The following is a 16,711-nucleotide window of genomic DNA, read 5'->3' on the forward strand; positions in this document are numbered from 1 at the left end:
TATTTTGGTAAAATCAGCTTTATCTAAAGGCATTTACCTTTCAGATAAGGCATTTTTGACACCAAATGATCAACCAGAAGTCAAGTTATTATTTGTTGTTCCTAAAACCTGGATTGGTGACAAGAGTTTTATCATGTAGTGTATATCTTCAGAAGAAATAAATCTATATTGGATGGAATTACCCTAATTATTAATTCTGATTTGTTATTTTGGCTATCTGTTATTTTCTGGGAAATAAAATATGTAGATGTCTAGATGACAGTATTTTATTTGAAATTTGGAAGAAATGTTATCAGATCTTGATGTAATAAAACAAATATCAACATTTTACTTAGACTCATACCAAATAAATCCATTATATTTAGAGACAATTGATGATTTTCAAGTGGTTTAAAGCTGTAATTCCAACTTTACACGGTATATGATGTTGATAATGTGGAACAATATTTAAGAGATTTGTCAGTTTTTTCAAATGTGAAATTATTTAAAGTTTTATTGCATTTTTATACCTTCAGGATATTTTTTACCCACATGCATCGCACCAAATCTCACAGTAACTATGTATTGTATTGTGTAATAACTATGTAATTCTTTTACTTTTTTCCCCTCCAGCCAAACAACGGTCACCTGAGTGTGTTTTGTGAGTTGATGGGAGTGACATATCAAGACATGTCTCATTGGCTCTGTCATAAGAAGTTGAAGACTGCGACTGAGACATACATAAAGCCCATACCCAAACTACAGGCTATAAACGCCCGCGACGCTCTCGCCAAACATATCTACGCCAAACTCTTCAACTGGATTGTGGACCACGTGAACAAAGCTCTGCATTCAACGGTCAAGCAACACTCTTTCATCGGAGTCTTGGACATTTACGGGTGTGTGTTAATACAGACAGATACATACATACAGTACACACACACACTAGCTGGGTTTACATCACCCTGCTTTAACGCGCAATTTGAAGTATCACGTCAAAATTATGAAGGAAAAAAAAACTACTTTTTTTCTTTGTCAGATTTCTTTGTCACAACCAATTTCTCATTGCAACTGAGTGATATGGTTCAGTACAGTACATTATGGTATGGGTCACTCTGATAAGACTTGCTTTTCTACCGGCAACAGTTCTCTTACTTGCTAGGCATGGTGTACGCTAGACATTTGTGATTGAAATCATTGTTCACGTATCGCTTCTTTTACAAACTCAAGTTCATTATTTTAAATGTAGATGCACAGGAAGCACACTTCTTGGCATCTATGGAAAATGTTAAACTTTGTTTAAGCATTGTTCAATGTACAACCTCAAATCAGAAAAGGTTGGAACAGCATGGAAAACCACATAAAAAAAGGAAGTAGTGATTTCTAAATTTACTTTGATTTGTATTTCATTACAGACAATGCAACAAACATCACTAAATGTGCTTCTCATGATTTTTATTTTTTAAAATACACATGTATTCCAATTTTGGTTTAGCAACACATTTAAAAAAAAGTTGGAACAGTAAAGCATTTACCACTTTATAATGTTGCCATTCTTTTTCACTTAAAATTTCTTTATTTTTTAACAATTAAAAGACGTTTAGGCACTAAAGACAAACAGTCGTAAAAAAACAGCCTGCAAACAAGTCGTAAATGCTGGTTTACTTCTGCGTCGAGTGATCGCTGTGAATGACTTCGCCTAACTTGCACATAGCCATGCATTTATACTTCTGCGTGCTGTTTGTGTTGCTCTGCAATAACACCTCCAAAACGTTCGCTGACAGTAAGTTTTTATGTTCCACTGTGTCAAGTTTCTTTCGCGTTTTATTTTTTCTGAATGCTATCTTACTGTACAAGAAGCTAAAACTCGCTTATTCAGAGTATGTGCAACAATTTTATCATAAGGTAAACACAAAACATAAGTTTCAATCTGGAGCTCCTTCAGGGGACACTTGTAAAGACTCGCTCCATCAGGTTCGTGGCTCTCAGCACTGCCCACACTTGTTATAGCTACCATGCCGACCAATCACAGAGCTTGTGCTATGCGTCCTGGTGACGTGTAGTTTTTTAAGAGGTGCTTGTTAGTGTTGGCGGTAACCACATGAGGGCTGTGCAGGAGCTACATGTGTGCTTGATCCAGAAGTATAAATTAGCCATAAGGTGGACAACAGTATGGGGTCTTCATTGTCACATTTTGCGCCTCAAAATGCATCACACGTTCTCTATTATAGATAGGTCGGGACTGCAGACAGGCCAAGTTAATATGTGTTCATATTGTCTACAATGAAGAACAAGTCAAAGTCATTTTTTTCAATAGAGAAAAGAGTGTTTCTACAGGGGGTTTGTCAAGCCCACTCACCTGTGCATTTCATAAATTCACAGTGTTTTTTTTTTTTAGAGATGTGGAGTGATTGAAAGAAAGTACAAATGTGCAAAAATTGTTAGTTGTTAGTAAGTTGTCATTTGAATATTACTAGTGAATCAACAATCTATGTGGAAATGGGAAGGTCATTCTATCAAGGAAAATTAATGCGTTTTATTTCTTTTCATTTCACAAACGTCTCACTAAAATGTCTATGAACTAGTAAAACTAATCGGAGATCAGGTAAAACGAGAGATCCTGTTCCGTGAATCGCCACTGGGGGGTGATCACCAGCAATACTACCAAATAACTTGATGAAAACACACCTAATTTGCATTTATTTTAACATTTTTTTTTTTTTACTTTGAAAAGATTCATTTCACATTAGGATGATAATACAGCTACCAACTCTGGACGTTGTTTTAGATTTACCAAAGTGAATTGTGACGCTCTGTTTTATTGTTCCAGGTTCGAGACTTTTGAAATCAACAGTTTTGAACAGTTCTGTATCAACTATGCCAATGAGAAACTACAGCAACAGTTCAACATGGTGAGCCATTTGAGACCAGATCTCCTCCATTCATGTTTGATTGTTAATAATTATCCATTCTGTAAATAAATTGTGATCTTTCTGTCTTCTCGTGTCCAGCATGTGTTTAAGTTGGAGCAGGAGGAGTATATGAAAGAGCAGATCCCCTGGACTCTCATTGATTTCTATGATAATCAGCCGTGTATCAACCTCATAGAGGCCAAGATGGGCATCCTGGACCTGCTGGATGAAGAGTGCAAGGTGCAATGTCACAGTCTTGCTATAAATTTAGAATGCGTTTCATTTTTTGCTCTCATCCATAATAACTTCTATATGCACAGAAAATGGTAGTGTATAGTGCAATTCATTATACGTTACACTTTTCAGACACAATTTTCAAATCAAATAATTCTATTATAACAATTTATTGGGGTTTATGCACAGCTGGAGTTTTAAACCCAACGATAAACTTCTGGTGAAAGCTTAATGTGACTATTTTGATTTTCACAAGGCTGTTTTTACACCATCGATGTTGTAATATAATCACAATACATTCAGTTAAATAGACTTAAGCATTCATTTAGTTGTTCAAGCGTAAAACGAGATGAAAGACCTAGCGTCATCAATTGCAACAGGATAGTGCAAAAATTCCATTGAAAATACTGGGGTAAAATAAACGGTCATATTTTAAAGACATGGCGGGGAAATGGAATTTAATGCAGTGCTTCTTGTGTAAGACCCACTTCATATCATATATCTAACAGGCAGGGAAGATAGCTGATTTTTAAAGAAATCATATCTTCAGCGTGATAATTTTGTAATGGAAAGACACTTCACTGGAAGCCCTGGCTGAAAATTAAAGGTCTGTGTGCATATAGCCCATCCCTGTAAACCAGGCATTTTATTATATGCATAATGATTTACAGATGTTTTATGAGTCGGTTTACATATATATGTACTATGGATTTTATGGAAGTGCTTTAACAAACATATAACTTTAAATATCAGCTTTTAAATTCCTTGCCTTTTGTTGAAAGTACATTGCAATTTCATTTTTGACCTCTGTATTCTGTTTTACTAATTTTTAAATTAGCTGATGCGGTGATTAGGTAATGTTATTTTTTCACTGAAGTAATTAATATTAATTATTAATTTTAATTTATTTATATATTCTAAATTTAATTTATTCACAAATTTTTTATATATATATATATATATATATATATATATATATATATATATATATATATATATATATATATATTTATTTAATTTTTTTTTTTTTTCTTAGCAAAAGTCTTAGCAAAAGTCTATAATGTTAGTTTCCTTAAAAAATAAAGGTAATAATAAAACAATGACAAAACATTACTCCAAAAACAAAATTGTAATGGTACTGTATAAGTAATACAGTTTAAAAAACTAAAACTGAGAAACACATGAAGTTAAATCATGTTTAATACTACTGTTCTTACATTGTACACTGTACAACCTCTTTTTCTCTCAGATGCCGAAGGGTTCGGATGACTCCTGGGCTCAGAAACTCTATAACACTCATTTGAAGACGTGTGCACTTTTTGAAAAGCCGCGGATGTCCAATAAAGCTTTCATTATTCAGCACTTTGCAGATAAGGTATACCCACACACACACACACACTCACACTCACAGGCTGCTCTAGCATTTGTGATGAGCTTTGGTATATAGTACTGTTTGTGTGATTTCATCAGTGGTGTATACTTAACTACTGTCAAACTACAGTAATTGACTAGTTTTTTCTCTGGAATTGTACTTTACTAAGTAGTTTTATAAATGTGTGCTTTTACTTTCTCTTGAGTACATTTTTAGTGCAGTGTTGGTACTTTTACTCCACTACTTTCCTTCAACCTGCAGTCACTACTTTATTGTTTCTTATCTATGGGGATGAGAAAAGTCAGGCCTGTGATTACTGTCCAATCAAATCGCACATAGAAGGTAAATCACATCATAATGAACTACCTCAAGACGTGGGTGATTTATAATTTTCTCAAACTGTTTGGAACCATTAATAGTGTCCAAGAAGATCTTTAAATCTTTACAGGCATTGACCCAGAGACTGTTTAGATGCATGTCACTGATGAGAAGATGACGGAAGTTTATTGTATGATGACGAAATGGCCTTTAACACCCAGCAGGCACAAGACGTCAACATGACGTCAGATTGATGTTGTACCCCAACATCTTGGGGACATTGCATTTTGTTTAGAAACGAAAATCAGGTTCACTTCAGAACTCAATATCAGGCCAAAGTAAATGTCCAACGTTCAACCTAATATCAACCAAATATACAGTATAATGATGTTACAGTTTGATGTTGTGTGGACATTACCACTATGACGTCTATCAGATTTTGGTTGCCATACCTGTCGAATAAATTATTTCATGTCAATATGACGTTGGTTTAAGATGTTGGCTCAACGTTTCTAACACAACCTAAAATCAACCAAATATCAACGTCATTTGACACTGGCTAGACATTGAATTTTGGTCACCTGACATCAAGACCTAAATTTAACCTAATATTAACATCTTATGACATTGTGTGCCTGCTGGGCAATAACTAAATGCACTACGTGAAGTTTATTTATAAACTAATTTCGAGAGGCTCACGTGCTTATGATTGACACGGCTGGTCCCGAGTCAAGCTAATGTATGATCCACCAATCAGACAATTCCTAACTTAGTATAAATAACCAAAGCATCTTACCTTTGTCATCTTCGTCTTGAAGAATCCCCTCTTCCACCCCTTCTACTCCACTTTTTCCTCTATAGAACAGCACGGCGGCCCAGTGGCTAGCACTGTTGCCTCACAGCAAGAATGCCTCCGGTTCGGGTCTCTACCCAGCCAGTTGGCATTTCTGTGCGGAGTTTATGTTCTATCTGTGCTCTTGTGGGTTTTCCCCGGGTCCTTCAGGGGGGGTGTGAACTCTTGAAAGAATGTTATGTTTAAATGTAACATTTGAATGTTACGTAATATAAAAAGATCAACATACTGTGATAAACACTGTCTGATGAAGAGCCGGTCTGCTCAAAACATTTTTTATGCCTTGTATCAGCCTTTTTAATTCACTAAATTTTTGGAGGTTTGGTGTTGCCGCCTTTTTAAATGACAACATTAGCAAAGAAAAATTTTCATTAATGGAAAAGGTTATATACAAAATAAACATTAGGAATTTACATAAACACATAAATGCATAAAAAAATCACAATTTTTATAAAAAAAAATATATATATATATATATATATATATACATACATATATATATGTATATATATATACATACATATATATATATGTATGTATATATATATATATATATATATATATATATATATATATATATATATATATATATATATATATATTTCTAAAAAGATAACTAGTCAGAAAAGGTTTTTTAAAATATTGTTGTGTTGAAAAATCTTTTCTTTTTTTTTTCTTTTTTTTTTTTTTTTACCAAATTGCTTTCCTAACTCTTCTAAAATTAAAACATTGGTAATGTGTTGTCTAAAAATGAATATATAATCATGTGTGACAACATGGCACCATTTTGTGGATTTGACAAATTGTCTTTTTCTTTTAAATTTATAAAAAAAAACAACATGAGTAGTTTGCAGAACAAAACAAACAACAATTATATATATTACATTGTATTTCTGGAGAAAATGTTCAAGTCACCAATTCTACACATTTTCCAGTGTCTTCTTAACCAAACACACCTGATTCAGATCATCAGCTCATTAGCAGAGACTTAAAAGACCTGTAATGAGTGTGACAGACAAAAGAGACATACAAACATGCAGCGTAGATGGTCCTCCAGGAACGTGTTTGAGAAACACTGTCTTAAAGAGATCTTAAAGAATCTGTCATCATTTACTCACCCTGTGCTTTTTTCAAACCTTTTTGAGTTTCTGTCTTCCGATGAACACTAAAGAAGATTTTTTGACAAAAGCTGCAAAACTGTAACTATTCACTTCTGTAATAGTTTTTGGACGTCGATGATTACAGGTTTTTATCTTTCTTAAAAATATCTTCTTTAGTGATCATCAGAATATAGAAACTCAAACATTTTTGAAATCATTTGAGGGTAAGTAAATAGTGAGCACATTTTCATTTTTGGGTAAACTATCCCTTTAATTCCTTCCATAGCTGTACAGTAACAGACAAGCAATTCCTACTGTCTAAAACTGATTGACATTTTAGAAATTAATTACACTTCATATAAACTAAGTAAACTTCTGTTGTAAACTATGTTTTGTAAACACACCTTAATACAGTTCAATAGGTTTTAAATAGAGCTTATTTTAGTGTCATACTGTTAGCTTAGCAACATGCTAACCACAGGCTGTAAACAGAGTCAAGTCTTCTTCATGTGAAAGACTGTTGTTTGTATGACACAGAGTTTCTGCAAACCTCTTCACATGAAGGCTACAGATCTGTTTTTAGAAATGGTGTTCAATGTATAAGGAAACACTGATGGAGGCGGGGGTCATAAGACACATTAAGTGTGTGCGCTAGACATTCAATACACAGAGTCGAACTTGAGCTTGAACTTTAGCAGGTGCTTTCTTAAACACCATCAGGATTAAATCAGGCATGACTTCTCTAATCAGCACTACTCATGTACGATACTTTAAATAATACCCATTTAATATAATGGATTATTTATATAATATTGGATTTATTTAATGTTATGTATGTGTGTATATATATGAGCAATATTGCATGAGTAGCAGTGCGATATGGCTATATATCGACACTGGTGGGTGGCATGCGTTGCGGCCTAGTGCCTTAATGTCCCACTAGTGATGATAAACAACCAAATTCGCACTGCTACGAGTGTGATATTGTGTTTATATACAAGTTTGATGTGTTCAGTTATAATCGTGTATATAAAGTAAATCAAATGAGGAATTACCTTCTTCCGCCGTTCATACACATCTACAGCTGACGTCAGAACAGCAGAAACCATTGCTCATTCACCAATGTCACTTTTGAGCTAGTATTTGAATGATTCTCTAGTGTAATTTCTAAAGTGATTACAAAACAGGTTATTTTGCTCACATTTTAAGATTAATAAGCTGAACAGCATGAAATGCCATCAGTCTACAAAGATCTCCCAGTATGTCTTTGTTGCAATGAGATCACAATAATTAACCCCAGAAAAGCCAAAACAAAGCAAACACTAGCAGATTACTATGGTGTAAATACAGCACTACAACATACAATAGAAAGAGATTTGGCTGAGAAAATGCTGTTTTTCAGCTCTAAGGACTTATTTTGCGGTCTCTGTCGCCATCTTGTGGCGGAACGTCAACTATCTTTACTCTGCTCACTATGACAGGCTGGCCGCGGACATGCTGACTCTCCGAAATTATGAATATATAAAATAGGCACTATCCTTATGAATAAACTGCATAGCTGCAGTCTAAACAACTACATTTTCACCTTTAAAAGCCTTTAAAAAGTACATTTTGTTGTCTAGCAGCTGCAATATTTGTCAAACTGTAGTGAGTTTATTAATCTGCAGTTACTCTATAAGGGCGAAGTAATACACTTGAGTGAAGAGGCTGTACGAGTTTTGATATTGCAAAAAATCTCACCGCTATCAGCCAATTGGATTCGAGAACCAGACAGAATATCTATCTATCTATCTATCTATCTATCTATCTATCTATCTATCTATCTATCTATCTATCTATCTATCTATCTATCTATCTATCTATCTATCTATCTATCTATCTATCTATCTATCTATCTATCTATCTATACATACATATATATATATATATATATATATATATATATATATATATATATATATATATATATATATATATATATATATATATGTGTGTGTGTGTGTGTGTGTGTGTGTGTGTGTGTATATATATATATATATATATATATATATATATGTGTGTGTGTGTGTGTATATATATATATATATATATATATGTATATATATATATATATATATATATATATATATATATATATATATATATATATATATATATATATATATATATATATATATATRTATATATATATATATATATATATATATATGTATATATATATATATATATATATATATATATATATATATATATATATATATATATATATATATGTATATGTATAAAACAGTAAGCAGTAAACAGTAAACAACAACAAAAATACTAAAACTTTATCGAAAATTATTATAAAGTTGAAAATTAAAAGCCAAAAATTTAAATGCAAAAATCAAAAACTATGACACTAAAATAAAACTAACTTGCTTACAGAGTAAATAAATGTAATTATAATTATAGTTACAACTATACAAACACACTAAACACAACTTAGTTACTAACTTCAATTAAAATAAAGAAATTCTCTAGCAAAATGTCTAAAGTGATGGCAAAACAGGTGATTTTGCTCACATTTTAAGATTATAAGGCTGAACGGCATAAAATGCCAACAATCTACAGAGATCTCTCAGTATTTCTCTTATGAAATCTGGAGATCACGAAAATTAACCCGGAAAAGCCAGAGCAAAGCAAACACTAACAGATTACTATGGTATAAATGCAGCATTACAACAGACAAAAGAGAGAGAATGAACACTAAAATAAAACTTACTTACTTACTTAGAGAGTAAATAAATATAATTATAGTTACAACTGTATAAACACAACTTGGTTACTAACATCAATTATAATAAATACAGAAAATGTAAAATGAAAATCTAAATAAGTACCATAATACTAGCAATGATTCTATAATATTTTAAATAATAACTTTAGCTTAAACATTATTGTATTACTAAATCTTACAATCTAAATACATTATATTGTCTTTAGAAGATTGGAGAAGTAGTTTTTTTTTATTACTGCAGAGTAAGAAAATACTCATATATGATTGGTCTTTGCAACAAAGTAACTTCTGTTGTCTCTCTGTGTCTGTCAGGTGGAGTATCAATGTGATGGTTTTCTGGAGAAGAATAAAGACACGGTGAATGAGGAGCAGATAAATGTTTTGAAGGCCAGTAAGGTGAGTGAAAATCAGTATGTCATTCTGACTTCTGCCCATTTTTTACCAAAGAAACGTTCTGATATTTTGGCCTAGAACCAGGATAATTCCATCAAAACCTTAAATAAGTCTGACAGGGTTGAACCAAAACAAAAATAGCCATTACACTAGGTCATATGCAGCAGTTTATAAACCTGAAACTAATACACTTTAATGAAGTAAGTTACTATTAGAGAAAACCAGCCATAAAATCATAAAATCAGCCCTAAACAGGGTGCTTTCATTCAATATTTTTGACCTTAAATTAGGCTTAAAATCTGAGAAGGTCAATGGAACGCTGCCATCTGCTGCTCAAGAAGTATTAGTTCAGCCTGGTGTCACAGTTTCAGCATTAAATATATACAGCTCAGGGTGTATACTTTCATATTTCTAGTTGTTTTAGTCATTAAGTATCCTTTTTCTTTCTTAGTTCACACAGTTAGCATCTGGAGTATTGACAGAACAGAGCTGTTTATTAGCTTTAGCATGACTCAGCAGTTCTACATCTGACTGCTCTTTAAAGAGACGCGTTCGGACAGAAAAAAAACACTGCATACCAGCTTGTATTAGGATGTCAAACTCATGCCTTCAACTGTGCCTTCAGGGCCAGGGGTGTGTTATGTGGATTTTTCAGGAAGGTATTCAAAAATATTTCACAATTACACAAGGCAGGCAAAGGTAGAGTGCTATGGCAAGCCACTTAAGCATTTCATCTGTAAGACTCAGTAGTAGTATTTGTGTTTATCTATTTCGATAATTTCTATACTTATTCATTGACTACAAGTGTTTATAGTTTAGGCATTTTTAAAAGAAACATGTTCTTGTATATTAAATACTCATTTATGAAATACTAGTAATATATATGCTAGGATTTATTATTTGGTACTAGTACCTTATAGAGGTGTAACGGATCACTGTTCATCCGCAATTCATATGGATCACAACTCGCAGTTTGGAACACAGGTGTCCTGCGGCTTATTACTTTTTTCCCCTTGTAGTTTAATACTAAATTTGTAAGGATGATGTATAAAAGCATTTAGGCTATTCTGTAAAGTATAATTATGACGGAAGAAGTTGTGGTAGGTTATTCTGGATGTGGTGGGTTCCTAAGTTATTAAAGGTGTTTTCTGATGCTACTTGTTTAGCCTGCATTAATGCATTCACTGTAAGCTGCACGATTAATCATTAAATGATCAGGATCTCAACACCTATGCATAATAAATTATAAAGGATGGGGATTTGCATATGTTTATTAATCCTTCGAATCGCTGCATTCAAATCTGAAAACGCAAAAATTAAGAAAAAGATTCAGGGCTCTATTTTGACGGTCCATGCGCAAGACGGAGGGCGCAGGGCGCAGACGCATTCAGGGAGTGTCAGAATCCATATGTGCTAATATGAGGACGGGAAAATCTGCCCTAAAAGGGTTGAGTTTATTTTCTTAATGAGTTATAGGTGTGTTTTGAGAATAAACCAATCAGAGTCTCATCTCCCATTCCCTTTAAGAGCCTTGTGTCGCGCCATAAGCGCATTTGCTATATTTACAGGACGTAAAGTAAGTTCACTTTCACTTTTGCTCTCGTGGATAGGGAAACCTTTACGCAATTAGCCTATAATTAATTAATTTCATTTGTTAAGCGCAAAGATTTGTTTCAAAACTATTTTTAAAGTCAGTTCTAATTTCCAGCAAACGAATAAATGAACAATAATAACGAAGGGTGGTCAAAATACTAGTTAAAGGCTTAACTAGGTTAATTAGGGTAACTATGCAGGTTAGGATAATTAAGCAAGTTATTGTATAACATTGGTTTGTTCTGTAGGCTGTCGGGGGTGGGGGGGTGGGGCTGAGATATAGCTTAAAGGGCCTTTTGTCCTTAAAATTGCTATAGTTATTTCCAAATACACCTGCTGTGCCCCATATGGTCTAAAACCTGACTGGTGGGCAAGTCTAAGTTTGTTTTTAATAAAACAAATATAAATATGGATATAATAAATAATACTGCTAATAATAATAACATTATACAAAAGCAAATTTAAAAATATCTTTAATATTTTAATTCTTTTTCATAAGTAAAGATATTTGCGTATTGCTCTACATCTTGTGTGTATTAAGCATTGTGCAAGCGAGGCGCACAACTAACGTGCTCTGCGCCGGACTTTAGACCAGGTTTGTTCTAGTCTAAAGAACAGACTATTACAGTTTCTCAAAATAGCAACGCGCCAGCAATGTACCAAAACACGCCTGCTTTTTTAGACCAGACCTATGGGCGCACATATGAGCACAAATGCATTTGCTATTCAAAAAGCGTGGAGCAACACCTCAAAATGACCCTTGCGCCGAGCTAAAAGTAGCAAGTAACAATTGCGTCACGCCTTGCGCCACATTGCGCCGGGTGTATGATAGGGCCCTCAGTCTTTAGCTTACAAACAGTCAAATAACACGGAAGTGCTGGGATAACAGTTAATAGTTTAAATAAAAGCACTGATGTTTATGGTAAAGATTAAAATCACCATCATATGCATTTAACAACGCCCAAAAATGAAAGTTGTAGGCAGCAATTACATTATTTAACCAATAGGTGGCCGTCAAAAATAAACCTCTGAATCATTCTTCAAAAATCATCCAAATAACAATGAAAAATTAAGTTTTATGAGTGAATAACTGAATCATTTATTGATTATGAGACTAAAATTAAATATGTACAAATTATGATGTTAGATTTATACATTATCAGCAACAGTAGTAGTTTTTTAACAATTTATTTTTATTCAGCTGATTATGTCTTCATTGTGTTTTTAATAAAACGACAGGTTCTAAGTTCTGTTTGTTCAAACCAAAAGTGTCTTGTAGTACTGTTTTTGTAATAAATGGAAAACAAATTACATTTTTCTCCTGTCCTTTTTGGCTGATCCGAAAAATAATCTGATCCATTAATAAAAAAACATAATGTGATCCGCACCTTGAGATTTGTGATCCGTTACACCACTAGAATTGAATACAAAAGTTGAACTTTTAAATGTATACATTAAAATGTTGATTACGAAAATGTAAGTAAACCTGGAAGTTTGATTCTTTGTAAATAATAATAATAATAATTTTCTTCTGGGGGTTCTTGAATGCTTTCTAATGCTTTCTCTCCTCAGCGTGAGACAGTAAATGTGTGCGGTAAGAGCAAACACATGGCATACTAATCCAGACTGAAAAATAATAATAATAATAATGCCTTAAACTTAATTTGATTGGCAGAATTAGTCTTTAAGTCTAATGTTGTTTCAAATGTTATTAACAATCCATATCAGTAATAGGCTCGGCTCTCTGGTGCTTATCCACATCAGTTTGTTAGTGGTTAATCCAAATCCTTCACTCATTTACCCTATTCATTTTTGCTTCCCATTCATATCATTGATCATCAGTTAATATTACCATGAGTGTGTTTGCTTACTTCATCTACCATGTACACATTTATGTTTTCATATGGATTTTAAGCCAGACACCAGGTAAAAATAATGAAAACATCTGAAGAGTTGAATCTGAAGATAATAAATGTGTTCTTTAAAAGACAATATGATGTTGTCTTGACAAATCTGTGTTGTTTTTTTCTGTACATGTGCAGAAAAGTTGTTCAACAGAACAAAAAATAGCTGTTAGCTGATGTACACTACTTTTTTTTCAATAAAGCATGAAGAAAATATTTTATGTGATCATATGTGATTCCTAAAGAAGTCAGAATTATTAGCCCTCCTGAATTATTAGCACCCCTTTTTATTTTTTCCCTAATTTCTGTTTAACGGAGAGAAGATTGTTTCAGCACATTTATAAACATAATAGTTTATATAACTTATGTCTAATAACTGATTTATTTTATCTTTGCCATGATGACAGTAAATAATATTTGACTCGATATTTTACCAGACACTTCTATACAGATTAAAGTGACATTTAAAGGCTTAACTAGGTTAATTAGGGTAACTATGCAGTTTAGGGTAATTAAGCAAGGTATTGTATAACATTGGTTTGTTCTGTAGGCTGTCGGGGAGGGGTTCGGAATATAGCTTAAAGGGGCATTTGTCCTTAAAATTGCTTTAAAAAAATTAAAAACTGTTTTTATTCTAGCCGAAATAAAACAAATAAAACTTTTTCCAGAAGAAAAAATGTTATCAGACATACTGTGAAAATGTCCTTCCTCTGTTAAACATAGTTTAGGAAATTTTTTAAAAAGACAAAAAAAAAAAAAAAAATCAAAAGGGGGCTAATAATTCTGACTTCAACGGTATATGCCAGTATGTACTGTAACTGTAACTTAAGCTGTTGTGATATATCAAAAATAATGTTTCGGTTGTTTCACTTCATACGACTGCAGTAACTGGTCAAAAGTCACCAGTATTAATTTTATTTTGCCATAACTTACATAGCATAAAACACCAAAATTGCAGTTTCATATAAAAACCTTCTTTAATGTTCTTCTGGAAAAAAAGGGACCTACACTACCTGACAAAAATCTTGTCATCGATCCCAGTTGTAGGAGCTACAAATAATTTGACTTCTAGTTGACCATTTGGAAGGTCAGTGTGCTTCAGGATTGGCCAGCCCAGTCACCAGTTATATGAACATTATTGAACATGTCTGGGGTAAGATGAAGGAGGCATTGAAGACGAATCCAAAAAATCTTGATGATCTCTGGGAGTCCTGCAAGAATGCGTTCTTTACCATTTCAGATGACTTTATTATTAATAAGTTATTTGAGCAGAGATGCATGGATCGTCCAAGCTTATGGGAGTCATACACAATACTCATTCGATTTCCATTGCACCATGACATATTCTATACTGTACATTATTTATGTTGTGACAACAGTAAAGTCAGACCTTACTGTCCTAATTAAATAATTATAAAAACAAGGCATGATCATATTTTATAATGGTAAAATAAGTGTAATCTAGAGGCCTATGCCTTTTATATAAGCCACTTTTCATATCAAATGATCAACTAGAAGTCAAGTTATTATTTGTTGTTTCTAAAACTTGGATAGGCGACAAGACTTTTGTCAGGTAGTGTATATTTTAAATAGCCTGAGTGTGATTAAATTAACAGCAACCTTGTTTTTGGTTAAACCTTGCTTTTAAGAGGGATTTCACATTGCATGCACATTGTATTCTCAGGTTTTGGGATTTAGAAAATATAGATAATCTATTATTATTATTTATATATTTTTTTTCATTTAAGCATACTGGATTTGTCAAGTCAACATTATGTTTCCAAGCTGGTGTCTGAGCTGCTTCGCTGTTCAAGTACACTACATCTGTCTTATGTATCTGTATTTTCTGCTTTTGTTAATTCTGTTTCTGTTTTCTCATCATGTCATGTTGTCTATGTGTTGTATGTGAACATGACAACCTGTACCCCTGCAGAAGGTAAAACTCTATAAAAAAAAAAAAAGCCTATAAATGCACTCTTTAGCGCTATAATCTATCTAATATCATAGTTTTTCAGTAGCTACAAATACTAAGATGGAATGCATGTTAACAAGTGTGTGAGTGTGCGCGTGTGTGTCAGCATGTTGAGTCTGTTGCTTTCTGCAGTGCAGGACAGAATCTTATTGAACACTGCATTGATTCTGTAGGAAAATAAACTGGCTTCAGCTCTAGAGCCCACACTCCATACAAACAAACTCGGCTGCTTGGATAGAACGACGCATCTGTTTAGATTAAACAGACATTAATGCTCTTAAAGGGACTGTTCACCCAGAAATGAAGATTCTGACAATTTTTATTCATTCTCAGTTTATAGTAAAAAGTAAAAAAAGCAAACAGTTAAGGCCATGTCCACACTTAAAGTGCTATATTTATGAAGGCAGTTTTCCATGTTTTTCAATGCAAACACAACAGAGGTGGAATACTCTCCAGCGGTCGTAAAATGTGGAACAAACATACGTTGACCACAAACGGGTAATATTGGCATGTTTGGTGTGAACTCAGCCATGTTGGCCAATCAGAAAGGAGAAAACATAGCGCACGTTGACGTCTTGAAGCAAAAACATGAAGTGAAAATTTTCACCCTGGCTGGAATTTTCAGAAAGTTTTTAGTTTTAGTCATCAGATACTCTGTTCTTGTGTAGACAAACAGCAAAACCATGTTAAAAAAAGTGAAAAGTGTGGTTTTGAGAATACTCATGTTCGTGTGGACTATACTATACATTTCATCTATACTGAAATGTAACATTGTGTTTTAAAACTAAATTGGGGCTTTGGCTTTTCCAAAATGTTATTTTTTTATGTGTCAAAAAAGCTGGAGGAGTGTAGATTGGACAATATATATATATATATACAGTTCTGTCTGGTTCTTGAATCTGATTGGCTGATAGCGGCAATATCCCGTACAGCCTCTTTACCCTTTGTGTATTACTCCGCCCACATACAGCCAGCAAAAAGCAGACATTACAGATCTAAAGTTTAAAAGAAGCTTGCTCAACTGTTTAACTGTCAGCTTATGATTTGAATCCAAGGCAGAAGAAAGTAGCTTCTCATACAAAAGGGTTTTTGAGACTCTCCATGTTTGATTTAGTTTTTATATACACAATTATGCAGTCAAACTGTTGTATAAACTCAATATCACACTTGTGGCAGTGTGATATGGCTGTATTTAGTGCCAATATACAGCCATATCACACTGCTAGGAGTGTGATATTGCCCATATATATATATATATATATATATATATATATAATTTATAATTTATAATTTATTTAAATA

The 16,711-nt window shown here is 33.2% G+C and overlaps 1 protein-coding gene across 15 annotated transcripts in view; it reads left to right on the forward strand.

The window, feature by feature from the left end:
- myo5aa (myosin VAa) overlaps nucleotides 1-16,711 on the forward strand; it is a 154,671-nt gene that overhangs the window by 79,168 nt on the left and 58,792 nt on the right. For all 15 annotated transcript variants that reach the window (XM_068214929.2, XM_073930023.1, XM_073930022.1 and 12 more), the window contains 5 exons: nucleotides 613-878; nucleotides 2,810-2,891; nucleotides 2,991-3,131; nucleotides 4,375-4,500; nucleotides 9,860-9,943. In XM_068214929.2, the coding sequence (XP_068071030.2) occupies nucleotides 613-878; nucleotides 2,810-2,891; nucleotides 2,991-3,131; nucleotides 4,375-4,500; nucleotides 9,860-9,943 (699 nt within the window). The remainder of the gene's footprint in view (nucleotides 1-612; nucleotides 879-2,809; nucleotides 2,892-2,990; nucleotides 3,132-4,374; nucleotides 4,501-9,859; nucleotides 9,944-16,711) is intronic.

Source organism: Danio rerio, chromosome 18 (genome assembly GCF_049306965.1).
Source record: "Danio rerio strain Tuebingen ecotype United States chromosome 18, GRCz12tu, whole genome shotgun sequence".
Classification (NCBI taxonomy): Eukaryota; Metazoa; Chordata; class Actinopteri; order Cypriniformes; family Danionidae; genus Danio; species Danio rerio.